This window comes from the organism of the source record quoted next, unplaced genomic scaffold, assembly GCF_019419815.1.
Source record: "Pyrus x bretschneideri cultivar Hongxiangsu unplaced genomic scaffold, Pyrus_bretschneideri_v1 Contig3, whole genome shotgun sequence".
In the NCBI taxonomy this organism is placed as follows: domain Eukaryota; kingdom Viridiplantae; phylum Streptophyta; class Magnoliopsida; order Rosales; family Rosaceae; genus Pyrus; species Pyrus x bretschneideri.
The window spans coordinates 519,294-545,841 of NW_025999612.1; the positions used below are offsets into that span (position 1 = coordinate 519,294).

Consider the following 26,548-nt stretch of genomic DNA (forward strand, 5'->3'; position numbering starts at 1 on the left):
CAATGCACATGACATGTTAAAAATCATCATTCCCACAGATTTTAGTCATCTTCACACTTAAGTACATTCTTAATCATAGTCACCATATACTAGTTCACAATTAAGCATTTAAAACCATGTTTTGAATGTAGTAACATGCCTTAGAGAATTTGCTCAATTCCTTACAAGATATGCACTCGATTTTCACTCAGAATTTCTAACTACACACCCTAATCTAGTCATATGTGAGAAGATTGATGTAAACATGAAAACGACACTCACATATATGTATCACAAAGAACGCAATTTCTGGAGTTAATAATCAAGTTTAGATATGATCTCATGAATGGAATGCTACTACTTAGACGCGAGAACCAGTGACACCATATGCTCATACCAAGTTCAAACTCCACAAATTGAAACACATAACACTCAAGATTGAAGTCAAGGGTTGTAATGGGGCTTGGGGCGTGTGGATAACAAAGAAGGGATATGGAAAACAAAGGTTCTTAAAGAAATAGTGAGCAAGGCAATTGAATCAACTTAGAATTCAATTTTGAATGCAGAAGTCAACTTTGAACACCCAAGGGAAAGTCACACAAAACTTAGGGCCATATTCACTTCTTTTTTTTTTTTTTTTTTTTTTTTTTTTCATTTCTTCTTCTTTTTCTTTTGAATCTCAAAACATACATATAAACGTAAGAACACACTTTTACTCCCCCACACTCATTTTCTTGCATAATGTACTCAAAAGGAATTCACTTAAGTCATGCTCACTCTACTTTAAGAACAAGGGTATAGAAAAGTCCTACTCTAGGCTAGGTAAGGGAAATGTGGGTAAACAAAGAATAAAGGCTAAACAAGGCTCAACGAGGTTAAAACTTACAACATATACGAAATATGGGAAGTAAGGCTATTTGGCTATGGTGGTGGTCACTACACAACTTCTTCTTGAATATGTGTTATGCAAGTCAATAACATGCTTTGAATGAAATGGGCATGAGTTCTAGCATTTGGAACTATATGATGAAACGCCTTCTAAGTAGTAACCAAGCAAAGAATAATGAGATCATGCAACGACTTAAGAAAACAAGAAATCACAGATTATACTCTCCAAAGAACGTTATAGGCTCAAGTCTTTCAGGGTTGTAGCGTTTGTTTGAGTTCCTTCCTTCAAGCATGTTACAAAAACGAATTTTTCTTTTATGATTGCATGTGAAGTCATACATTATAACCATAACCAAGCATATACCAAGAGTAAATCAAACTTTTCTCCATGTTTATAACTCTTTTTAACAGTCATGCAATTAGAAACCAAATCCTTATCATTGTGTTGGAAGGTGACCTACGACACAAAAACGACTCAAAACACTCTTTTTAGGCTTTTCAAAACATGTTTTTCAAATTTTTATGCGCTTTTCGAATTTTTAAGTCAAAACACACTAAACACACTTTAAAAAAAACAGCAAGAAACAACATTTGAAGTTATGGTGGATAAAACCCTCCGAATTTGCATTAAAACACTTTAGTAACTCCCCCACACTTAAATCAAACATTGTCCTCAATGTTAAAAACCACACTAAACACAAACAAACATATAAACAGCAATTAAACATACTAAACATGGCAGAATGTATCTAACAAAGAGAAGAGTTTAGAGATGCAAATCTGGTTATGGAGTTTTCGTTCCATCTTCTCCTTGGTGATTGCAGTGAGGCTTGGATCTTTGTGATTCCACAGGCTTACTCTTGAACTGCGCTGCTCCCATCGTTGATTTTCCTTTGTGCTACTCTTGAACTGGGCAGCAGGCTTCCTTTGGTCTCCCCCGAAGGTCTGAGCTTCCTCCTCTTATCTGTTTCTTTGTTCAATCTCTCCAATTCGTATTGAAGAGGGTTAGAGGATAGCTCAGCAAAGCTAGGTAAGCAACCAGGGAATAGAGTCCAGATAGACTCCAAGTGCCGGCTGATTGCTTCTTTCACTTTGCCATGCAAGTAATATCAAGGACAAAGGAAAAGACAGGGAAAGAGCATGATATGAGATACCTTTGCTTTTGCCCTTTATGATATGAGATACCTTTGCTTTTGAAGAAGCGGTGAATGAATCAGCACATGTATTTGTGGTGCTGTTTCCTCCTGGGTCATCTGTACTCCAGGCATCTGGTATCATCTTTGGGGAAGAAGAAAGAATGGAGTATTTCGAAAGGCTTTGCTGGGAGTGCGCCCTCAGAGGTAAGGAAGAGTTGGGCATTTTCTTCAGGTTTGCCTTGCCATAAAAGATGAAAGTCGACAAATATAGGGATAGCAAGTTGTGGTACTGTTCTCTTACCCTTGTCGACAAACGTTTTGATCCCGCAAATCCAGCTTTTTGAAATAGTGACGACTCTTCAATCTTTGAAGACGCCTCTTCGATTTCTGAGCAGGCGCTTTCTGAAAAGCAGAGAAAGCGTCGCCGAACTTTGCGCTTGTCGGCTAAAGACGTGTAGCTGCGATGATGGCCTCCACGTGTTGAACGCGTTTTCTGAAAAGCTGAGGGAGCGTCGCCGAACTTTACGCCTCAAATTCCGGCTTTTTGAATCGGTGGACGCGTTGCCTTGGCTTTTTATAGAGCTATCGATCACCGCCAACTTACACACTCTGAAGATTTCCCATTCTTGAAACTCGTTTCCGGCCCTTTGAAAATTTACTCCGTCCACCCCTTCTCTTTGAACATTTTTTAAAAAAAATGGCAAACCCATCGAACCTTAGCTTAGAATTGAGTCTCCGCAGTGATACGGGCGTGCCGCTTCAAGGTAACGTATGGCGCCCTTCTTTCTTATCTTCTAACGGTCCTCTTACAGGTGAAGATTCCGTGATGCAGGACGCCACAACAGCTACGATAGTAGCTCGGAACCTCCTCACTCCCAGAGATAGTCAGCTGCTTTCAGGACGGTCCGATGAGTTGGCCGTTCAAGAGTCCCTGGCTCTCAGCGTTCAGTGCGCTGGTTCTGTGTCAAACATGGGCCAACGCCTCCTTGCTCGCTCCCGTCAGGTTGAATCATTGATGGCGGAGGTGGAGAACCTGAAGCAAGAGATAAAACAACTTAAGCACGAGAATAGAACTTTGCACGTGCTTGCAAATAATTATTCATCAGGCATGAAGAGGAAGCTTGATGAGATGCTAGAATCTCAAGGTCGGTTGCAAAGTGACCGTCAACGGCTTGCGTCTTTCTTCCAGGGGCACCTTTTTCCTGGGTCATCCAGCGTTCCGCCAAGTATTGGGGCCTGGAATGCTCTATATCCGATGCCTCTTGCTCCGATGCCTCTTGCTCCGATGCCTCTTGCTCCGATGCCTCCTACTTCGATGCCTTCCGCTTCTAGAGTTTTGCCTCGTGGTGGGTCTTCACGCAAACAAAAACAAAAACAACCTTTGTGAAGCTCCATTTGTTAGATACATTTGTAATTTCTCGAAAATTAATGAAAAAGCTTTGTTTTATTCACTGTATTGGGTTGCCTCCCAAGTAGCGCTTTCTTTTACGTCTTGTAGCCGGACGAAGAACACAATCATGCCTTAATGGAACCCACGGCATGGAGTTGATCATTGAATGGATGATGATACTTGAAATGTTCCGGCAATGGTTGAATTTCAAGAGTGGGTGCCCTAATCATTGACATCAACAACATATTAGTCAAAAACGACTTTGGATTTTGAGTTGGTGGCTTACCTATGGGCTGTAATATTGGCTCTAAAGTTGCAGCACATTCAACAAATGCACAAGGGATGTTTTCATTCAGATTGGACATTTTGAAGGTTGTGGCTGTGTGATCCACTCCAATTTCCTCCTTGATGAATTCAAGATGCTCCTCAACCACTTTTTCCTCGTGAATTGTTGGAAAGGTGTCCAAGATGTCTTTCTTCCCCTCATCTTTCATGGATTGCATGAACCTGCCAGGGAAGGGTGCATTTGGGGGAACAAAGTTAGAAATAATTAAATTTGGAACAACCTTACTTGAATGGGGTGGTGTAGGAATATTGGGAGGTTGCGGCAAGGGTTGTTCTTCCCTTGCCGTGCCTTGTGCATCCTCCTCCTCTTCGAGCAGTAACAATTCATCCATGGGCTCATCTTCAACCATTTGTTCTTGAATTTGTTCCATGCATTCTGCATTCTGCCTAAATTGACTGTTCCACTCAGCCAACTTTTTTGCTTGATAGAAATCCTCAATTGGTCGCCAAAATGCGTCTTGTTGAAATGGTTGAGCTTCCCTGCCCTGCTCCACAGAATTCAGTTGTTGAATAACTTCATTATAATAATTTGATATACCTGAATTTGGATGTGAAGATTGAGGGGAAGGCTGTGGTGGTGCATATGAATCCTCATATGGTTGCCAATATGTTTCTTGGTGAGTCTCCTTAGCTTGATTTTGTGAACCCTGCACCAAAGAGTTTAATTCATTAAGAATTTGATTATAATCTATTGACGAATTTGAGTTTGGTTGGGCATATTGAATATGAGGTGGCTCCCAATATCTTTCTTGTTGAACATTTTGAGGTTCCCACCACATAGAAGTTGAATGATCACTCCAATCCGAATTGTAAGTATTGGAAAACACGTTATTCCTTGATTGAAGATCAACTATATCAACGTTTTGCATTTGGGACCTTTCCATGAGCTGTGACAAAAAATAAGCATTATCAAATGCCATGTTGTGCTTCTAAAATCAACAAAATAAAACTAAAAATATATACACACAAACGAAAATAAAACAATCCAAGGGATTAGCAAAGTTGCTAATCCCCGGCAACGGCGCCAAAATTTGATGCGAGAATTATACGCACACAAATTAAACCCTCTTTTTGACAATTGTAGTATAGATATAAGTAGGGACCGTTCTGGACCGGGGATTAGGAGGGCTTGTTAACCACTTGGATTTGACTTCAAAAACGTAAAAACAAGTTTAAAACACTATACGAAACTCGAAGAATGCAAAATTCAAAATAAGATGGATTAAGACTAAAACTTTAACGAAATAGGGGGGAATTGGATTTGGACGAATCTAAAATAAATACTTGGAAACAAAACAAATTGTGAATATGGATTTGACGGAAATGAATGGATGGGAAGCTAGCTAAGGGGTTCATCGCCACACATGTTATACTTGCATACAAAACGATTTCTAATTACTTTTCAATAAACCATGAATTCTCAACGCCCCGGGTTAATTAGGTCCGCTTAAATTAACCGTCAAGTTTTCCTTAAGTTAATGAATTGGATGATTGCATACGACAATCCAAAGCATTCCTCACAAGTTCCCTACATGAATTGCATAATAGAGATACAAGCAAGAATCATTAAGCATCATGAAAACTATAAGTGTTGACGAGGCATTCGTTACTATGATTGCATGAAACTTATGCCAAGAATATGTTTAACGCGATTGTTTATAAGCAACCTCCACTACTTGTGAATATAAGTTCATAACTATTACGTGAAACTCACTTATATTCTAGCGTCAAATTCATGCATGAAAATTAAGCGTTCATTCTTAATAAACATACATAAATAGGTTATCAATCAAACAGTTAAACAAATTGAATTCATAACTTATGAAACGTAATTAAAAGTAATCAAATCATATTACAAACATAAACATAGTTTCGAATCACCCCCTAGCTAATGGGGGTTTAGTTCCTCATAACTTTGAAATCAAAGAAACGCCTAAACATTCCAACAACTCAAAACTTGAATTGTATGAACGTTTAAGCACTCTTTTCTTCCATTTCTCATACGTACAAAACAAAGAGAATTAAAATGAAACTTTGAAATCAAAGAAACACCTAAACATTCCAACAACTCAAAACTTGAATTGTATGAACGTTTAGGCACTCTTCTCTTCCTCGTTGTTGTAGCACAAGGTTTAAGGATAGGTTGGTTGGGGGGATGGAAGTGTTGGGGAATTATGGAAATGGATGAGGATTGGTGGAAATGGAAGATGGTTTTTGGATTCTAAGGGAGAGAAACTCAAGGCTAGGGAAGTGTTTGTGGTGTGTTGTGTTGTGAATGAGATGATATGATTCTTGAATGAATGAATGCAAGGGTATTTATAGGAGGAGTGGAGATGTATATGGCTATTTGTTTAAGGTGTTTGTGGTTGCAATGATGAAGAATTGCATGTGGAAATAAAAGGGAAAATGTGGTGAAATGATGAAGTAGGAAGGTGGAAATGCATGTGAGATGTTGGAAAGGAAATGGGAATATGAGTAGGCCATGGCATGGGAGTTGTTTTGTTGGTGTAAATGTGCCATGGTTGCAATGATGAAGAATAAAGGGTGCATGTGGGGTGGAAGTGATGAATGCAAAGTGAATGAATAATGAAATGAGTTAAAGAGGGAGAATGTGGTGAAATGATGAAGTAGGAAGGTGGAAATGCATGTGACTTGTTTGTGGAATAAAGAATGAATGGTGGAATGATGAAGTGAATGCATGTGGAATTAAAGAGGGAGAATGTGGTGAAATGATGAAGTAGGAAGGTGGAAATGCATGTGAGATGTTGGAAATGATGAAGAAAATGCATGTGAAGGGTTTGAAAGAGGTGGGTGTGCATGTGAGTTGAAATGCATATGTTTAAATGGTTGAAATGTGTAGATAATTATGAGTATGATAAGTGATAAATGTATGGTTATGATAAGTGAATGGTGAATGATATGTTAAGTGATAAATGAATGATATGTGGTGAGTGATAAGTGAATGGAAGTGATAAGTGATAAGTGTATGTTATGATAAGTGAATGGTTTGATAAGTGATAAATGAATGATATGTGGTGAGTGATAAGTGAATGGAAGTGATAAGTGATAAGTGTATAATATGATAATTGAATGATATGTTAAGTGAATGATATGATAAGTGAATGCTATGATAAGTGAATGCTTTAAGTGTTTAAAAATAGGGAACTAAACCCTTCCTTGCATGGCAAGGAACGGAGACACAAGGAAACACACGACAATGTCCTAAGGTTGCAAGGAATGTTGTTTTTGTGTTCTAAAATGCGTAGGAGTCTTCAATGATGCTTAAACATGAGGTCTTTTAGGATTTAACTTTCCTACTTCCAGTCTTTAATTTCGTCCATCCTCTTGGCTCCAAGCATATGATATCCATTCCAATCTCTAATTTGCTCCAAAAGGCATCCTTTTGCATACCTTGCCCTTAGAACCTGAAAACACACAAAAGAAGCATAAAGGACTAAAATAACTAGAGAAACATAACGTAAATGCACGAGAACAAGCCATTTAAGTCGCATGAATATGCTCCTATCAGCATGTACATATAAGGCACATCAGCCCCTCTTTGTTGGTCAATGTGGGATGTTACAATTTACCCCCTTAGGGGCCCGACGTCCTCGTCAGCATACTCGCACCACACAACAGAATGACTCTGATACCGTTTTGTCACATCCCAGACCGGCTCCGCCGTAGCACGATATTGTCCGCTTTGGGCTTACCATTCCCTTACGGTTTTGTTTCTGGGAACTCACATGAGAACTTCTCAGTGGGTCACCCATCCTAGGATTGTTCTCGCCTGAACTCGCTTAACTTCGGACTTCCGATGGAATCCGAAGCTAGTGAGTTCTCAAAAGGCCTCGTGCTATATGGAGGTGGACGTGTAATGTGGGATGTTAATATATATTTAGATTTGTTTTATTTTTCAATTATTGTCCGATTAATTTGCTCACTTTTTCAATATTTTTTAAGTCAGTTGTTTGACAATGTTATTTCTCTTAAAACTCACTATAAATTTATATGAGCTTCAAAAAAAAAAAAAAATTTGTAAAGTATTACAAACTTGTAATCATTTTATTTTTATCTCGTACCATCATATTCAACAAAGTAATTAAGAAAATTTGTCAATATTTTTATATATTATATGTTTTATAGTCAATGTTATACTTAATGTTTTTAGATATTATATGTTATATAATAAATTAGTCAAATCCACCTAGGTGATCGCCTAAGCGTTAGGCCATGCGTGTCATTGGACTAACGCTTAGCATTTTTAAAACTTTGCTCATTATACAATTATGCAATAGCACGATACAACAAGAAACGGTGCTTGGATCCTCGTTCAAATAATACTGTTGTTCAAATCCTCCTTTGAATATTTTGGGTAGTCCAAATCCTCCTGCGAATATTTTGGTTAGTTCAAATTCTCCTACGAATATTCTGGGTAGTTCACATAATCTTCTTGCAAACCCTGGACTTAGACCTTGAATAAATGTCCACAATTTTTCACGATAATTCCTAGCTTTGCCACTATATATATTCTAAATTAATACTCATGTTGGGCTTTTATTTGATACATGTAGTTCACAGATGATTGTATGTAAACATGCATGTATGTATTATGTAAGTCATTACATAAATGAATATAAGTAAATTAGATTGAGGTATATTTCTCTAACTACATGGTCTAGTATGATGTCATGCATGTCAAATTGTCTAACTTGGATTACACATTTGAAAGAAATCTCCGTAATATGTACAACGTGTGGTTTAGAATCATTCGATTGACAATCTTGTAACAAAACACGCTAAATCATCATAAACAAAATTAATGCATAAATAAAATTGTCGCAATGAAATGTAAAGGGTCGCAACCCTAGGGACCAACATGCATGCACCACTAAATCAAAACAATTCAATGAAATAATCATATGCATTGCTATAAGGCTTATTAGTTGAAATGCCCCCCGGGCCCCGGAGAAACTACAATTGAGTTTCAGTTTACCTTCTAAAATTGGTTTTGTCTCACTTTGTCCTTTGAAAATTGAAATTTTCAACTCTTTTGTCTCACTTTACCCACTTTTGTTATTTAGACTGTTAAATTTAAGGGTATTTTAGATATTTCAATTTTTACACATTTATTTATCTCTAGCCTACACACTAAACAAGTCTTAATTTTATTTTTGGCAACTCTAATTCAAGCGCATAAATTTTGGGCATTTTTAACTAAAATAATTGTATCAACTAAAATAAGGGTTACATTTGTTCGTAGAGTTACCATTAAGCTATCATATCCAAAATACTTCCCAAACCAAAAAAATCATTTAAACCAAGACAAATTTTATTTTTAAAAATGGTCAAAATTTAGGCGTTTGAATTAGAGTTGTTAACAATAAAATGGAGACTTGTTTAGTGTGAGGGCTGGAGGTAAATAAATGTATACAAACTGAAATGTCTAAAATATGTTTAAATTTAACAGTCCATTAACGAAATTGGGTAAAGTGAGACAAAAGAATTGAAAATGTATCTCTTTCCCACATCTTTTCTCTTTTTAAAAAAGATGACAACTGGTGACAAACTACAGTTATCCATTCATTCCAAACCCGGAGAGGCTATAGGAAATTCACCTACCCGTGGCCTATCTGTCCCACATCTTCATTCACCAAGGTTGAACATTTTTTTCTCTCTTTATTTTCAATGAGAAACATTCCAAGCTATTCTAATTTATGCAGAAGATCGAACTTAGATGCAAGGAATGGGCACACTACCTTGACCAACTGACCTAAATTACATTAGGCTGATCAATTTAACAGCTTATAATTTAGGGCATGTGATCATGAACATGTGATTAAGAGTAAATGCACGTAGTAATTAGATTATACCTCTTGGAGAGTTGAGCTGCTCACCCAGAAATTCACATGAATTGTTGGCATGACGTCAATGTTGCTTTCAATAGACTCTAACAATTAAGTCAACCACTCAATCACAGATCTGACTTCAGGATGAGTGGCAAACAATTCATGTGACCTAGTTATATGTATAATATTCAACATTTCCAATACGGAAGTTTTTTCAATACTATGTTGCATTAAATCATATAAGAATGAATGACTGAGATTAGAAATCAAATCTAATAGCTAAAATGCTCACAACATGAAAGCTATGATCTCATAGCAAAATTAATACTCTTAACCACTTGAACTAAGCGGAGCAGTGCAAAGCTAGAGATAATTGGAGAGGTCACCTTTACAGACATGTACCGCAAAGAGGAAGAACAGACACAGTAATGCTGTGGGATTTTAGGCCACAAATTTAAAGCAATTTGGAGACATTCCAACATAACATAAAAAGGACATTTAACTTTCCAAAGGACTGGAAAATTAATGGGTTTTACTATGCCTGCCACGATTTGAAAGCAATTTGAAAGTTGTACTAAACCATAAAAGTGACTTCTAGCTTTCATTTGAAAATGATGGCAAATTAATCACGAATCTAAGCCATCTTACCAATAGTGGAATCAAGAAAAGTATACCGTTTCTGATGCAAGAACGAGCATATAAGCTGCACAACGATAAATTTTTTGCACAGGTTCGGACTAAGTATGTCTTAACTTGCGTTGCCTCTGGAGCGAATTAAACTGAGATTAACAAGACGTTCAACTAGTGATGAGAATACAGAAATTGTCTTCAACGTGCTAGCTACATCAAGATTAACGAAGCGGCTCAACTAGTGTATATAACATTAAAAAGCTTCAAAAAGTTCGGCTCTATCAGTTTTAGATCATATCAGTTAAAGCAATCCCAGGTAGTTGAGCATACCATAAGGGAGCAGAATAACAAATAAAATTATATGCATAAAATACGCAAAGATTGTAATTTCTATCACTAATTCAATTGCAAGAAACCCTATGTCTATTGTACAACAGAGGTTCCAGAAAATTTACTTGGTAGACAAACTCCTACCGTTCGAAACATGGTGGCACCTGACCGTCAGGCTCCTTTCAACACTTTGAATGGAATATTCCAAATGACAGTGACATCAAATCGATGCTTGAGTTTCTACCATCATTTCAGTGAACCTTACGTAATTCTGCACCCAGATTCCTGCACACACAGAAAAATCACTACCTCTTTCTTAACGTGTCACCTTCACTGGTCTAACAAGGAGATATATTACCTTGTAGGAATTAGATTTGTGTTTCCATGTATACAAATTTCAAAGATTCTTGGAGCGTTCTTCGGATGATCTGTAAATACGATATGCAGCAAAACACATTGTGGCATTGCCTATTACTGTCAGGGCTGCTTGAAGAGCCACCAGTACCTGCAACTCATTGAGGAGGGCCAAAGTCAATGTAGAAATTTTTTCTCAAAGTCAGTTGCTGTTGTAATTGAAGGGACAATATCATAAGAATCTAGCTATTGATTGTTAACAAGTTATGATCATGATCAAAACTCTGTTTTTGGTTTGAGTTATTTCATTTCCCCGCCTCTTAAACATATCAAGTTTTGTAAAAACATGGAAGAGACATTGCCGTACTTACTTCAAGAGACTCAGAGTTATAAAAGAAATGCCAAGTGCATGCACATAATGCTCCACCAAGCAAGGGAACCTACACCAATCAATTAAAAGTTAAACTGAAATAGTAGACATTTGAATATTTATACAAACTGCAAAGCAAGCTCTATGTAAATCTCCTCAACCAGCCGGCCCCCAACCCCATTTTCTTCCCCAAGGGATAAATAGTAACTTGGAGACCTAAACTTTTGACTTAAGACTACATAAGACAAAAGCCGAGTTCTAAAATATGAGACCCTAATCCGTTTGAATTATAAAGTCAGTTAAGTAGAAATGAGGCTGCCAACTTAAGTTGTAACTTCTCTCGAAAAAAAAATAAATAAAACTTAAAGTTGTAACTTGTGAGCTTGTTTGTTGGTGCCCTTATATTCTAACTTCCAAGCAACTTAGCAAAAATAAGAAATTCAAAGATGATATCTATTCAAGTAAACAATGGTTGGCACTGAAGTACCAGGTAAAGGAAATCTACCATTCTGTGATACAGTTTTTGACATTATAGTCAACTCATGGATATGCCATCACTAAGATATACTCGAGACTTTTACCCACTAATGGTAACGATAAAAATCAAGCACGAAGGACAAATCGATAAAATTATCTGGAAGAATAGTGACCCACTAAAGTTCAAATATTGCTTGGTTGGTGGCTCATGATATTTGCTATCTCCTCACTAGTGTGTGTTGTGTAAAGACGAGGATGAGTCAGCTGAGCATACGTGTTTACGTGTCTTCTTTACTTGGAAAATTTTTAGTAGATTGTTCCTAACATTTGGTATAAATTGTTACTTCTTGCTGAGTTTATGGGGATTTGGGCAAACAAGATAGTTTTTCCTCCTTGGAATTCTGCAGTTCCGACCTCTACTTGGGTTGTGAGGTTGGAGAGGAAAAGTAGGATCTTTGACAATAGGCAGAGATTTTTTAATTTTATTTCAATCATCCCTTTGGGAATCATTGCCTAAACACTTTAGAAGCATTCCCTTTAGTATCGTCCTTCCTGATTCAGAGGGAGATTTAGGTTGACGGTTGGTGTGCTAGGCTTGTGCTCATAGTTAGTTTTCCCTAGGCGCTATGTTTGTAGTATTGAGTCTCCTTCTTGTTTTTCACTTCATTCTATAAAGTTCATGTTACCTATCTCACAAATAAACACAAAACAGGAAGAACAGAAAACAATAGTCAAATTTCTGCTCCTACGCAGGCGTGCTGCTTCAGACATTCACTCAAAAGGGAATATGAAAATCCTATGTAACGTAATTCCACTGTGGTTTTCATTTCAATTGCAAATCTCCCCACTTATACTAGCAATAGGAAAAATATTTAGTTATTTGATATGAATAGTACGGTTTCAGCCGAAAAACTAGTGGAAACAAAGGGAACAATCGCTTCAAAGTACTTAAATGGAGTAACAAGTTCTACATTATTCATGATAACAATTTCTGCTATTTGGTTTTATCATTCAACCATTGATCACTCCAAACAACCATATAAAATCAAAAATTCATCGCAGTAATTTGTAGGACTGGAATATAAACTCACCATCCCCCAAGACAGCCCTTTCCAAGATTCGAACCCGGACTTCTCCCCGTACTGCCACACCAATGCCATTGCTGTAACCCTTACAACCAAACAAACCAAATTCAAATTAACAAATATTCAATCCAATTAACAAGAAAATGCAAATTTAAAACAAATTCACGAAACCCCATTTGCAAAAATCACAAGAAGATGAGAGAGAAATGCGCTCTCTCTCTCTCTCTCTCTCTCTCTCTCTCTCTCTCTCACCATTCAACGACGCTGGAAACGTGAATGGCCCAGGTGGGCAAGGAGAGGGCATTGGAGGGTTCATTCAAGGGCAGCAGCTCAGAAGCTGAGGCGGGTCCGACGAAGGCCAGTGTCAGACCCGCCCCGAGTAGACCCACCAAGTTTTTGGGGGAATTTGGCGGTTGGGTTTGAGGTTTTGGGCGCGGAGGGAAAAGGGATTTGCGCGGGAAAGTGGGTTTTGGAAGGTGAAGTAAGGAGTGCATTGCCATGGCCGTTGGGCTTTTCTGTCTCAAGAATTGCCCACTGACGTTTTGAAGCAGCAGCAGGGTTGGAGACGGAGGGTATAATGGGAACTTAATTGAGGTCCTTCTGGTAGTCACTTACTTTGGATAAGGTGGTCATACGGGTGGGTGCAAGTTGGTTTAAGTCGGATTTGGGTCAAAATTACAAACCGAAATTGATCAAGTTGGGTCTAAAATCGATTAGGTTGGTAAACCAAATGTGGCGAGCTGATTTGGATTGGTTCTCGGTTTGTGTAAAGATGAAAATACATAATAAATTTCTTTTCCAAAAACTACAGAACATAACACTAATACGAGTGATTGTTCAAAAGAAACCACAAATAAAGCAATGCAAGGAGAGCACCAAGACAGCAGCTGCTGCATTCTCCAAATGGTGCCCCTATTCTTCTTCAAAGCGACTCTTAAACTAATCAGGTTTTGTTTTCATGTGGTTAAAACACGTTAACTCATAAATAACTAACCATTCATTTTACTACACATATTAATTATGATTAAAAAATAAAATTAAATATATGCGAGTTGATTCGGTTAATCGCTCCCTAAGAATTTTGGGAACCGATTGCCAAACCGATTAAGGTCTGTGCAGTTCTGTTTAACCACCAAAAATTGAAAAAAAAAAAAATTGATTCCCAACCACCTGTACTACATGACGGTTTTATAAACCAAACTAAACCGTTGTGTAGTACAGGCGGTTGGGAATCAAATTTTTTTTAATACCTAATCCTAGGTAGTCATGACTCGTGAAGTATAAGGGTGCATTTGTTGCACCGGACTTCTCGGACTGGACTAGCTTCAGAAATTAAGCTAGATTGGATTAGACTACACTAAGGTGGGATTAACTCAGTGATGCGTTTAGTGCTGTGTCGGACTAAAACGCGGGACAATTAACAAATTTTAATATTATATTATTTATGTCACATCCTGACTCGGACCCTCACCACATCCTGGGCTCGACTCCACCGTAACACGATATTATCCGTTTTGGGCCTTGACCATGCCTTCACTGTTTTGTTTTTTAGGAACTCACACGAGAACTTCTCAGTGGGTCCTGGGATTGCTCTCGCGCGAACTCACTTAACTTTGGAGTTCCTACGGAACCTGAAGCCAGTGAGTTCGCGAGAAAGCAATCCCAAGATGGATGACCCATTAGGAAGTTATCGTGTGAGTTCCCAGAAAAAACCGTGAAGGTGTGGTCGGGGCCCAAAACGAACAATATCGTGCTACGATGGAGTTGAGCCCGGGATATGGTGAGGGCCCGGGTCGGGATATGACAATTTGGTATCAGAGTCAATCTCTGGCGGGAAGTGTGCTGACGAAGATGTCGGGCCCCTAAGAGGGGTGGATTGTAAGATCCCACATCACCCTGGGGTGAGGATCCTGTAAGCCTTATATGTATATTCCTATCTCTACCCAGTACGGGGCTTTTTGGGAGCTCACTGGCTTCCGGTTCCGTAGGAACTTCGAAGTTAAGCGAGTTCGGGCGAAAGCATTCCCAGGATGGGTGACCCACTAGGAAGTTCTCATGTGAGTTCCCAGAAACAAAACCGTGAAGTCGTGGTCGGGGCCCAAAGCGGACAATATCGTGCTACGATGGAGTTGAGCCCGGGATTTGGTGGGGGCCCGAGTCGGGATTGACAATTTAAAGTTCTCGTGTGAGTTCCCAGAAACAAAACCATGAGGGTTGGGGTACAAAGCGAACAATATTGTGCTACGGTGGAGTCAAGCCCGGGATGTGGTGGGGGCCCGAGGGATTTGGTGGGGGCCCGGGTCGGGATGTGACAATTTAAAGTTCTCGTGTGAATTCCCAAAAACAAAACCGTGAGAGTGTGGGGTACAAAGCAAACAATATCGTGCTACGGTGGAGTCAAGCCCGGGATGTGGTGGGGGCCCAAATTATCACATCCTAGCCCGGGCCCCCACCACATCTCGGGCTTGACTCCACTGTAGCACGATATTGAAATTGTCACATCCTAGCCCGGGCCCCTACCACATCTCGTGCTCGACTCCACCATAGCACGATATTGTCCGTTTTGGACCCCTACCACACCTTAACGGTTTTGTTTTTTGGAACTCACACGAGAACTTTCCAGTGGGTCACCCATCCTAGGATTGATCTCGTGTGAACTCGCTTAACTTCGAAGCTCTGATGAACTCTGAAGCTAGTGAGCTCCTAAAAGGCCTCGTGCTAGGTAGAGATGAGAATATACATATAAGGCTTATATGATCCACTTCCCTGGGCGATGTGGGATGTTACAATCACTCAACAAATACTCTGCTAAATGAATCTTAACCGTTGGTGATTGAATGTTTCAGAAGCTACCGTTGTAGCGAGATGTCATACATTAATTTCAATTTCCTTGTATTCTAGATTTGATGGACTTGTTTGATTTTCAAATTCTTGATTGTTTTTATTGGTGTAGTTTTGCTAAACTCAAGGGAAAATTCAATATGAACCTACTCACTACGGTGTTATGAACTGCATTGTTGGGTTATGTGGTATGTATGTCGCTACTATATCTCATCGTGACACATATTTCATTTCCAAGTCTTGGAAAGCCTTCTTGAAAGCCGTATGCATTAAGCTTTGCCACGTATCACATTTCATCCTCAGACTAATGGTTAGTCTGAATGAACTATCCGGATATTGAAGGACATATTGCTTTTGAATATTTTATAGTTTAGCCAGTCATGGTAGGCACTTACCTTGGTTAAAGTTATGTGTAACTGCGGTTACATTTCTAGTTTGGCTATGGTATTGTTTGAGCCTTGGTATAGAGATTTTACGCATGGAACATGTTTGACAAATGAGTATTGGGAACATGTATTTGAATGATCGAGGTTACGATATAGAAATTATGATTATTGTTGATGTTACCTGTGAGGGTAGTGCGTGAGTAAAATATTGCACCCTCAAAAATTTGTTACTTGCTTATTGAGACAACAGTGAGTTGTCGGTATTGTGAGTTGCATACCGTAATATCAATAACTTATTCGTTGGGTTCGTTAAGCAAGTAGACAAGTAAGTCATTTTATGTTAGCATTTGTATTTGCTTATTCAATTAATTATTCATTTTTTGGGCTCAACCCAAAGATGTTACATGATTATCTTTGGAATATGTAACGCAACGAGTGCGTAGGTGAATTTTTTTATGTGTAGTTTGGATTTTAGTGCAATTATTTTAAATCTTACACTAATATACACGTAGTTTGGCATATGTTATTATATATCTATTTTGACTTTCTACTTTATAAAAGTATCTTATTATAGTATTATACTGAAGGAGAAGGAAAGTTTGAGTTTGGAGGCATGAAAGAGGAATCACTACACTCCGATCGTGACACAATGACATTCTCTTTTATGCAGGCACTCTAACTTGATGTCTTCTTTATACATCTTCTTTCTATCTTAAGTATTTTAATGCATAGCAAGTGATTTTAAATTTCGGGGATGAAATTTTTTTAAGGTGGGTAGATTGTAACAACATGTCCCTAATTTTATGTTTTATAAATTTTAAAAGCGTGAATTAACAAAAATGCCCTAGAGGCAAGGATTTTGACTTCCATTGAGCATTGTTTACAGAAATGTATTAGTCATTCTTTTGGAGTATTTGTGTAGTAATCATTGCCACAAACGCATAGGCAAAAGCCGTTTGCAAGTCCGGATTATAATGGTATAGTTACAGGCATTTGAAATTGGTTATTTAAAGTTTAGTTATAAATTATTTGAACTCCCACCTTGTGGGAAAGAAAGCCCAATCAATTTTAAACAAAGAATAAAGGACCAATCAAATTAAGGGAGGACCAATCTAAAATTAGGAAAAAAAAAAGAAGAAAGAAGGGAAGCTCCAACCATCCCGCCGGTCCATACACCCGCGCACCACCCGACCAAAATCTGGCGAATTTCCGCCATTTTTCTCGTTGAAATCACTCATGTGGCCTCCCATCCACCATCTCAGCCCAAAAACAGAGAGTTTTGGTTCCAATTTCGTGAAGGCTAACGCACGGCTTCTTAGGTACTAGGTGGCAATCCACCCATTTCTGAAACACTTACCTTCAATCACCACCACCAAAACACTTCTCTGGAGGTCAGGTACAAAGCCCAAACAATTTTAGGGCCGGTGGTGTTGCGGATTGATCGATTGAAGAACACCTAAATTCTAGGGTTGGGTGGGTTCTTGGCATTTGAAGCTTTTCCCGGCCCAATTGGACTTGGACACAGGTATGAAACTTGCTCTACTCACTGAGATCTTCATTCTTGTAAAATTTGAAAATTTTTAGAAATAGTGGAATTTTCTAACGAGTCGGGGCGACCAACCACCACGTGCGGTGGCGCGTGGGCCGAGACACCCCTAACCTTCCTTGGCTAAACTTGATACCCCAATTCAATATGTGATGTCCGATTAACGAAATTCCATTGTTTGGGTACAATTTCGCTAAGGTCCGCTACTTGGTTATTATAAGAATCAACGATCCGACTGTTGGGTCATCACCAAATTTTAATAGGTTATTATTCGTAATATTTGAGGTCCTTAGGAACTTACAGATCGGGAATCTGAAGTATGGATCTTCCCTAATTAGATTTGTAAGTTTGTAAAATAAAATATTGACCGCCACATGAATTTGCAATTGGTGGAGATCTGACCGTTGGATCCTTCCGAAACTTTAGGATGTTGTTCTAGAAGCATAATGTGAATCTTTGGAAGTTACGGATCAAAAATCTGAGAACGGATCTTCCGGATCGAGTTACGTAGGGTTGTAGACCTTACAGTCGACCATTGATCGACGATTGACTTTTGGTCAATGGGTTACAAATCATTCTAGAACGTCCTTGGGGGATCTGTTTTATGTAAGTTATGTGTCCTATCGATAAGAATTCTGAGACCTGATTGAATATTTGTTCTAGGTGGTGATCATTTGTGATGTCTCGATATTCGTGCTAGAGAGTCGTGGCGCGTACCTCAAGTGAGTGGGTCTTTTCCTTTTTATAGTATATATATATGATTGATAGTTCCACAAATGCTTTTAAATTGATTTATGCATTTTATACCATGTTAATATATATTTTAAAATACTATTGCATCATGGCTTATCCATATGCATATTACCTGCATATAATTGTTGTAAATGCTTGGAAGTGCTAAGGTGAACGCAGGACGCGTAGGTAAGTTCAGGTGAGTTTATGGTGTTATTTGAAATGATTGAGTTATGGCTTGACTATATTTATGTTTTATGCAACTCGGACACTATCGTACAGGTTGCAATAATAGACAACTTCGACATTGTTATATAGGTTGCAATAATAGACAACTCTGACATTATTGTACAGGTTGCAATAATAGGCAACTTCGACACTGTCGTACAGGTTGTAATAATGGGCAACTCCAACACTATTGTACAGGTTGTAATAATAGACAACTCCGACACTGTTATATTGCAATAATAGGCAACTCCGACATTATCGTATAGGTTGCAATACTAGGCAACTCCAACATTGTCATACAGGTTGCAATATTAGGTAACTCTGACACTGTTGTATAGGTTGCAATACTAGGCAACTCCGACACTGTCATACAGGTTGCCTATGAGTCGTACAGGTTGCATTAGACAACTCCAACTCATGTGTTATTATAGATTGATTTATGAGTTGTACAAGTTGCATTAGGCAACTCCGACTCATGTGTTATCATAGATTGATGAGCACTTGATTTTTTTTATATACTGTTGCCGATATGTAGTGATTTGGAATATTCATGGATTTACTGTTGATTTACATTTGATTTCGTACTTATACGTATTATGATTTCTTGGAAACTATACAGGTATTATAGCAAGAGATTATAACGTTTAGAAGGTCTTTATTAAAGCGTTATTTTCAGGCCCACTCACTCTTTTTTTTTTATCCCTCCAGGTTCTTGTAGCAGAGTTTTCGTATCGACGAGGACTCGTGGCAAATCTTGGTATTGAAGATTACCTTTGATGGTATGATTTTCAATCCACTCTACTGTACTTTACTTATGCTCTGATGTCACGTGTGAAATGCGTTCATTTCCACTCATAGCGCCCTCTCATATTTAGGCACTTTTAGGTTTAAATTTATTCACATATTCCACATCACTATACTTTATGGCTTCGTCACCTTTCACGTGTCAGCCATCACAACTCGATTCGAAGTCCTAATGGACAATCCGGGTCGGGATGTGTCAATTTAATCAATATCTAGTAATATTATAATATTAGTATATTTATTTATTTTCTTAACTCCTCTTCCATTTTTTTTTTGAACAAACGATATTATCTACACTAAGAGGAAAGGGGTAGGTTTAGCCTCACAACGAGCTAGAAATAACATGGTTCAAATTCGCCTTTGGCAAGAATCGAACCTAAGACCTCTCACTTACAAGTGAAGAGGAATACCACTCGACCATAGTACTTGATGATGAATACTACTAGACTATAGTGCTAAGTGACTCTTCTTCCATTCCCTTAACCTCTCTTTTTCTCCGTCATCGTCTTCCTCCCCTCTCCATCTTTTACTCCCTATTTTGTTCGTCCCACTGTCTCGCTCCCCACTCCCTCTTTTTCTCCCTTTTCACTCAAATTACTTTGCTTTCTTCTTCACTTTTTTAAAGTATGAAACTTTGAATTTGTTTTGATATTTTTCTTTGGAATTACAATTCCAGTTCTTGGCTTTATATCAAATTCAGAGCAGATCTAGCCAGGTGTTCCTCTATGAAGCAAAGAGGGGAAATATGGGCTATGGGTTCGTCAGTTTTCTTAAGAGGGAGAGAAATCAATTTGAAGCAAATAAGGGGTTGGGTTCACGGGATGAGGGAGATAGGCGAGACAACATGATTTGATGACAGGGTTCGTGGGATGATGGAAATTAGCGAGACGGCAGGATTTGGCGACTGAATTTGCCAGCGCATGCTTGCATATCGCAAACGACGCAGGTATTAGAGAGACAGGATTAACAATCCCATCCTTTTCGAGGGTCCTCGCTAAGACAAGGTAGCAAAGCTTTAGTCGGAACGAGTCCAACTTAATCCCATTAAAAACAGTCCCGACTCAAATCAAATACGGACTAGTAAGCCAGTCTAGTCTAGTGAAACCTAAAGAGCCCAAACAAGGATACCCTAAACCCTTTAGATGGACGATTGAACCAAGAAGAATACCACTATTCTAGTATTAAGTTACAAAAGAAAAAGAAACCTGCAAATGGCTAGGATTTAGAGCGTGTTTTAGCCATTACATTTGATTGTTTCAACTATTTAAATTATTTTTTTAGTGATGCTAGAGAAATCATTTTTTTCAACCATGTTTTGTAAACCACATGATGTGGCGGTAGATGGTTGGATTCTTTCTTTAAATCATTAAAATAAAAAATTCAACGACCAATATGGTTTACAATATATAATGGTCTTTATAGCATTTTTTTCATTTTTTTTTTTATAATCTCAGTCATTCATTTCATGTATCACTCCCTGAAATTGACACACACCATCAAGATGGTCCTGAAATTGAAAATCGCTCAATGTAGTCCCTGAAAACAAGTGTTGCAAATCAATGTAGTCATTTCATCACAATTATGCCAAATTTATGTTCTTTGCTGATGTGGCACATAGATGAGCCCACTAATTCAATTTTTTTGTTCTTTTTTTTTTATCATAAATAATAATCCTTGAAATTGACCCACATCATCAGGATGATCCCTCAATTGAAAATCAATTAATGTAATCCTAGAAATAGGTAGCTTAAATCAATGTGGTCATTCCGTCACAATTATGTAAAAATTATGTTCTATGCTGATGTGGCATATAAATGGATCCCCTAAGTCGTTTTTATCACATATATTCATTCCAATTGACTAACATCAACAACATGGTCCCTGAAATTGAATACCGATCAATGTAGCCCTAGAAATAGGTGTTTCAAATCAATGTGGTCCTTCCGTCATCATTCTATAAAAAAATTTGTTTTGTGCCGATATGACATTTAAATGGGTCCCACAAGTCTAAATAATTAAAAATAAATTAGAAACAGGTTTAATAATTTAATAATTAATTGAAAAAGTTGTCAACCCAAAAACTCAATCCCACAATTAGCTCTGATCGCAAACCACACTCATCTACCTCTATCTATGGTAAACTTCGCCGTATCTTCCCTAAAATAAAAATTTCTCAAGACACCCATCCTTGCACCCTTTGACACCCTTAACTGAAATAGACCAAGATTGAGACCATTTTTGGTGACGACTTGAATTGGCGACGACTTTTGTGACATCACCGTTAACATTTGGGAGATCGACATCCTCACAACCTTAATCTTGGAGAGCTTGTTGGGCACCCCCTAGTGATCCCGGTGATGCAGAGTGATGTGAAATATAATAGCACACAAATTAAACCCTCTTTTTGACAATTGTAGTATAGATATAAGTAGGGTTCGTTCTAGGCCGGGGATTAGGAGGGATTGCTAATCTAATGAAAATCGACTCAAAGATGTAAAAATATGCTTTAAAACACTTAAACAAATTCATAAGACTCTTAACTAAACTTGTATGACTCAAAACAAACGTCAAAGACTCAAAACAACTCAAAACAATCAAAAAGACTCAATTTAGACTCTAGGACTCAATTTGGACGAAAATACAATTAGTTTTGACTCAAAAGACTCAAAAACACACTTTTGGACAGATTTGGAACATGTAAAAAGAGGGGATTTGATTTTGGACGAATTTAAAAGAAAAACAAGTGAATTAAAAACTTAAAACGGATTTTGACGAAATTAAGAAAAACCAATGGATGATGGAATAGCCAAGGGATACTTCTCCACACATGATACATTCAAACATAAATTGATTTCCAGTTGCTTTTCCAATAAACCATGAACCTCAACACCCCAGATTAACCGTGACATCGCTAATTAACCCTCAGATTTCCCTTAAGTTAGTGGATTGGATGACATCATACGACAACCCAAAGCATTCTTCAAAAGTCCCCTACATGACATCATAATAGAGATACCATCAAAAATCATTACGTTCAATGGAAATCATAAGTATTGACAAAGCACTTGTAACTATGACATCATGATACTCATGCTAGGAATTTGCTTAACATGATTGTGAAAACAGCCTTAACTACTTGTGAATATAAGTTTGTGACGATTATGTGAAACTTCCTTATATTCTAGCACCAAATTCAAGCATGCAAATTAAGTAGGCCTCCCTAATCGACATACAAGAATAAGTTATCCATCAAACGGTTAAGTAAATTGCATTCACAATTTATGAAATCACAACTGAAATTTATCAACTCATATTATAAACGTAATCATGGTTTCAAAGCATCCCTAGGCTAAAACGAGTTTAGCTTTTCATGTTCATAACAAAGCAAAGGAAAATAGAATTAAACATTGAAAACAAAAGATAGATTACACCTAAAAACGTTCCAACACTCCAACTTGAATGCACAACCGTCCAAGGCTTCGTCTTCCTTCTCTTCTTCCTTGCTAAGTCACGGCACAAAAGTCTAAGGTGGTTTTGTGGATGATTTTCTGGGTTTTGAATGGATTTAGGAGAGTAGGGTGGTGCGGCAAAGGTTATGGAGGGTGTATGGAGGCTTGGATGAAGGTATGGAAGTGGGAGAATGGTGGAAACCTTGATAGAAGGCTGCGGCAAAGGACTTTGGTTATGTGAATGATGACAGGTTGTATGGAAGGGTGATTAGGGTTCAATAAGGGTGCGGCATAGGGGTTTTATAAGGAAGAAAGAATCCTAAGACTTTATTACTTAGTTTAGGAAAGGAATTAACTCCAAATTCTTAAAGAATAGGAAACACAAAGTCAAAAATTAAAGGGAAAAGGAAGTAACTTGCGGCAAAGGAGTGCAAGAAAGGGAATGCTCTTTATTTCTGAAATTAGGCAAGAATTTTGGAATAGAAAAGGGTATGTGAGTTATGGCTGAGTTTGATATGAAAAAGGAATGTGTTTTAATGCTTTAGAATAGGAAAGAAGGCCCTCCCTTGCACGGCAAGGAAGGGAAACACTAAGGGGGATACACGACAAGGAATTTATGTTGCAAGGAAACTTTGTTTTCTGTCCTAGAATGGATAGAAGTCCTTAATGTTGCTGAAACATGGAGTCTTTAAGGTTAAACCAAAATAGGAAATCTTGGCTTAACTTTCCTACTTCAAGTAGGAAACCTTCTTTGACTAGGATTCCTCATGTGATTAGGAATCCTCTTGTGATTAGGAATTCTAACTCTTTTTGGTCTTCAATTTCGTCCATTCCTTTTGCTCCAAGCATAAACTATCCATTCCAAGTCCAATTTTGCTCCAAAATGCTCCAAAATGCACCTTTTTGCTTCCTTAGCCATGGCAACCTAAAAACACACGAAAATGGCCTTAAACTACTAAAACAACTATGACTTAACAACATAAATGCACGAAAACAAGCTAAGTAAGTGATGCGAGAATTACTTGACACTCAAATTAAACCCTCGTTTGACAATTGTAGTAGAATGGATAAGTGAGGGATCGTTCTAGACCGGGGATTAGGAGGGCTTGCTAAAACCTTCTAAATTGACTTAAGAACGTAAAAACAATATAAAACACTAAACTAGACTCAAAGAATGCAAAACTAAAATTTAAAACATTAAGACAAACCAAAAGACTCAAAACTAATTTTGGACGAATTTAAGATTATGGCTTGATTCAAAATACTTTAAAACATAAACTAAACAGATTCTAAGCACTAAAGAACAAGAAAGTAAAAGGGGGGGGGGGGAAGTTTTGATTTGACGAAAATTGAAATAACAAAACAAGTTAATAAACTCAGCGGAATGTAAATATGAATTTGTGATGGAATGAATGGAATGAAGGCTAGCTAAGGGGTTCTTCTCCACACAAGTTATACTTGCATACAAGATTGATTCTCAGTTGGTCTTTCGATAAATTATGAAACTCAACACTCCGGATTAATTAGGTCCGCTTAAATTAACCGTCAAGTTTTCCTTAAGTTAATGAATTGGATGGGTTTGCGCAACGCAATTCACAACATTCTCCAAAAGTCCTTTACGTGAACAGCACAATAAAGATACAATCAAAGATCATTAAGTATTATGAAAACTATAAGTGTTGACGAGGCATTCGTTACTATGATGAGCATGAAACTCGTGCCAAGAATTCATTTAACGCGATTGTTTATAAGCAACCTCCACTACTTGTGAATATAAGTTCATAACGATTAGGTGAAAATCACTTATATTCTAGCGTCATATTTATGCATGAAAATTAAGCGCGCATTCTTAATAAACATTCATAAATAAGTTATCAATCAAACGGTTAAACAAATTGAATCCACAACTTATGAAATTCCAACGAAAGTTAATCAATTCATATTGCAAATATAAACATAGTTTCGAATCACCCCCTAGCTAAAGGGGGTTTAGTTCCTCATAACTTTGAAATCAAAGAAACACCTAAACATTCCAACAACTCAAAACTTGAATTGTATGAACGTTTAAGCACTCTTCTCTTCCATTCCTTATACGTACAAAACAAAGAGAATTAAAATGAAACTTTGAAATCAAAGAAACACCTAAACATTCCAACAACTCAAACTTGAATTGTATGAACGTTTAGGCACTCTTCTCTTCCTCGTTGTTGTAGCACAAGGTTTAAGGATAGGTTGTGTGATGGTATGAAGTGTTTTTGAGGGATGGGAAGTGGTTGGATAGTGGCTGCAATGGAGGAAAAAAACTGAACAGAAATGGAAGGGGAAGTGTTTGTGTATTGCAATGGAAAATGAGATCCTTGGTGAATGGAATGAATGGGTATTTATAGGAGGATTAGAGAAGTGAATGGATGTTTGTTTAAGGTATTTGTGGGAAGGAATAATGGGATGAAAGGTAATGGAATGAATGGCTTAGAATATTTTATTTTGGGTGCACGGTTTAGGATTAGAATATGGGAAAGAATGGAGTGAATGTTAGGTCTTTAGGTTATGGAATGAATATGGTGCAGCGGCTTTTGGAATGGTGGAGGTAATGCACGGGTTTTTGTATTGATTTTCTGGTTTATGGCTGAATAGAAAATATATTAGGGTGTTGAATGCACGAAAGGGATGAATAATGGGATGGTGGCTAATTAGGGTGATAATTCAATGGAAGGCCACGGATGGAATGAATATGGGATATATGGTGGCTGAAAAAAAAATGAATTAAAGTGCATCAATTTGAATTAGGGTGCGGCTTCAACTTATTGTAGAACTAGGGTTAATAGGGTTAGGGTTTAAATGCATAAAAGGGCCTAAAATGCCCCCCCTTGCATGGCAAGGGAAGGAACTTGGGCTAAAGCCCACGGCATTGGTTGGAATTTGGGCTAGGGCATTCGTTTTGTGTCCTAAAGCGCCTACAAGGACTTCAAAGTGGCTAGAAAATACGGACGTTTAAGATTAGGAAAGGTTACCAAAACGGAAAACTTAGGGTTAACTTTCCTAAAATAGGAAACCTTGTTTGAGTAGGATTCCTCGTTTTGGTAAGAATTCATCGTTGGAGTAAGAATTCGTCGTTTCTTCAAGTCTTCAACTCATTCATTCCTCTTTCGCTCCAAAAAGCTCCACTTTGCATCTTCTTGCACACTTTGGCCTTATAATCTGAAAATACACAAAAGTGGCCTTAAACACTGAAATAGATAAGTAAACACAACATAAATGCATGAGAACAAGCTAATTAAGTCGCATGAATATGCTCCTATCAAATTTCCCCACACTTAACTTTTGCTAGTCCTCGAGCAAAACAAAACAACTACAGTAAACAAAACGCAACAAAACAAACAAAACATAACCTAAACCTTCCAACGTTTGCCTCAGGGATTTCCAATGAAACATGACATGTCTAAGATCATTACACACATAGCTTTTAGTCTTCTTTCCCCTCAAGCACATACTTACTCATAGTCACCATTCACTAGTTCGCATTTAATCAATTAAAACACATTTTGAATGTAGTAACATGCCTTAGAGAATTCCCTCAATTCCTCACTAGTTATGCTCTCTATTTTCACTCAGATTTTCGGACTACACACCCTACACTAGTTATATGTGAGAAGATTGATGTAAACATGAAAGACTAGTACTCACATATGTTATAACAAAGAACGCAATTTCTGTAGTAATTAAACGTGT

General features: G+C 37.8%; 1 protein-coding gene across 2 annotated transcripts; it reads right to left on the reverse strand.

The window, feature by feature from the left end:
• Window positions 1-10,438: 10,438 nt before the first annotated feature.
• Window positions 10,439-13,384, reverse strand: LOC103939218 (ycf49-like protein). 2 transcript variants are annotated; one of them, XM_009349280.3, is made up of 5 exons: window positions 13,086-13,384; window positions 12,840-12,918; window positions 11,273-11,341; window positions 10,906-11,052; window positions 10,439-10,832 (listed from the first exon to the last, which is right to left on the reverse strand). In XM_009349280.3, exons 1-4 carry the CDS (start codon window positions 13,331-13,333, stop codon window positions 10,945-10,947), a joined length of 504 nt encoding a protein of 167 aa, XP_009347555.2. In that variant the 5' UTR covers window positions 13,334-13,384; the 3' UTR covers window positions 10,439-10,832; window positions 10,906-10,944. The 2 variants fall into 2 exon arrangements, with proteins under 2 accessions (XP_009347555.2, XP_048445942.1); XM_048589985.1 differs by having other exon boundaries at window positions 12,840-12,910; window positions 13,086-13,227.
• Between the last annotated feature and the right edge of the window lie 13,164 nt (window positions 13,385-26,548).

Excerpts from the sequence above, each read along its gene's own strand:
- LOC103939218 (XM_009349280.3), bottom strand. The coding sequence starts at position 13,333 with ATGGCAATGCACTCCTTACTTCACCTTCCAAAACCCACTTTCCCGCGC. Across the intron at positions 12,919-13,085 it reads GTTTCCAGCGTCGTTGAATG|GGTTACAGCAATGGCATTGG; the intron begins GTGAGAGAGAGA and ends TTTGGTTGTAAG. Across the intron at positions 11,053-11,272 it reads ATAACTCTGAGTCTCTTGAA|GTACTGGTGGCTCTTCAAGC; the intron begins GTAAGTACGGCA and ends AATGAGTTGCAG.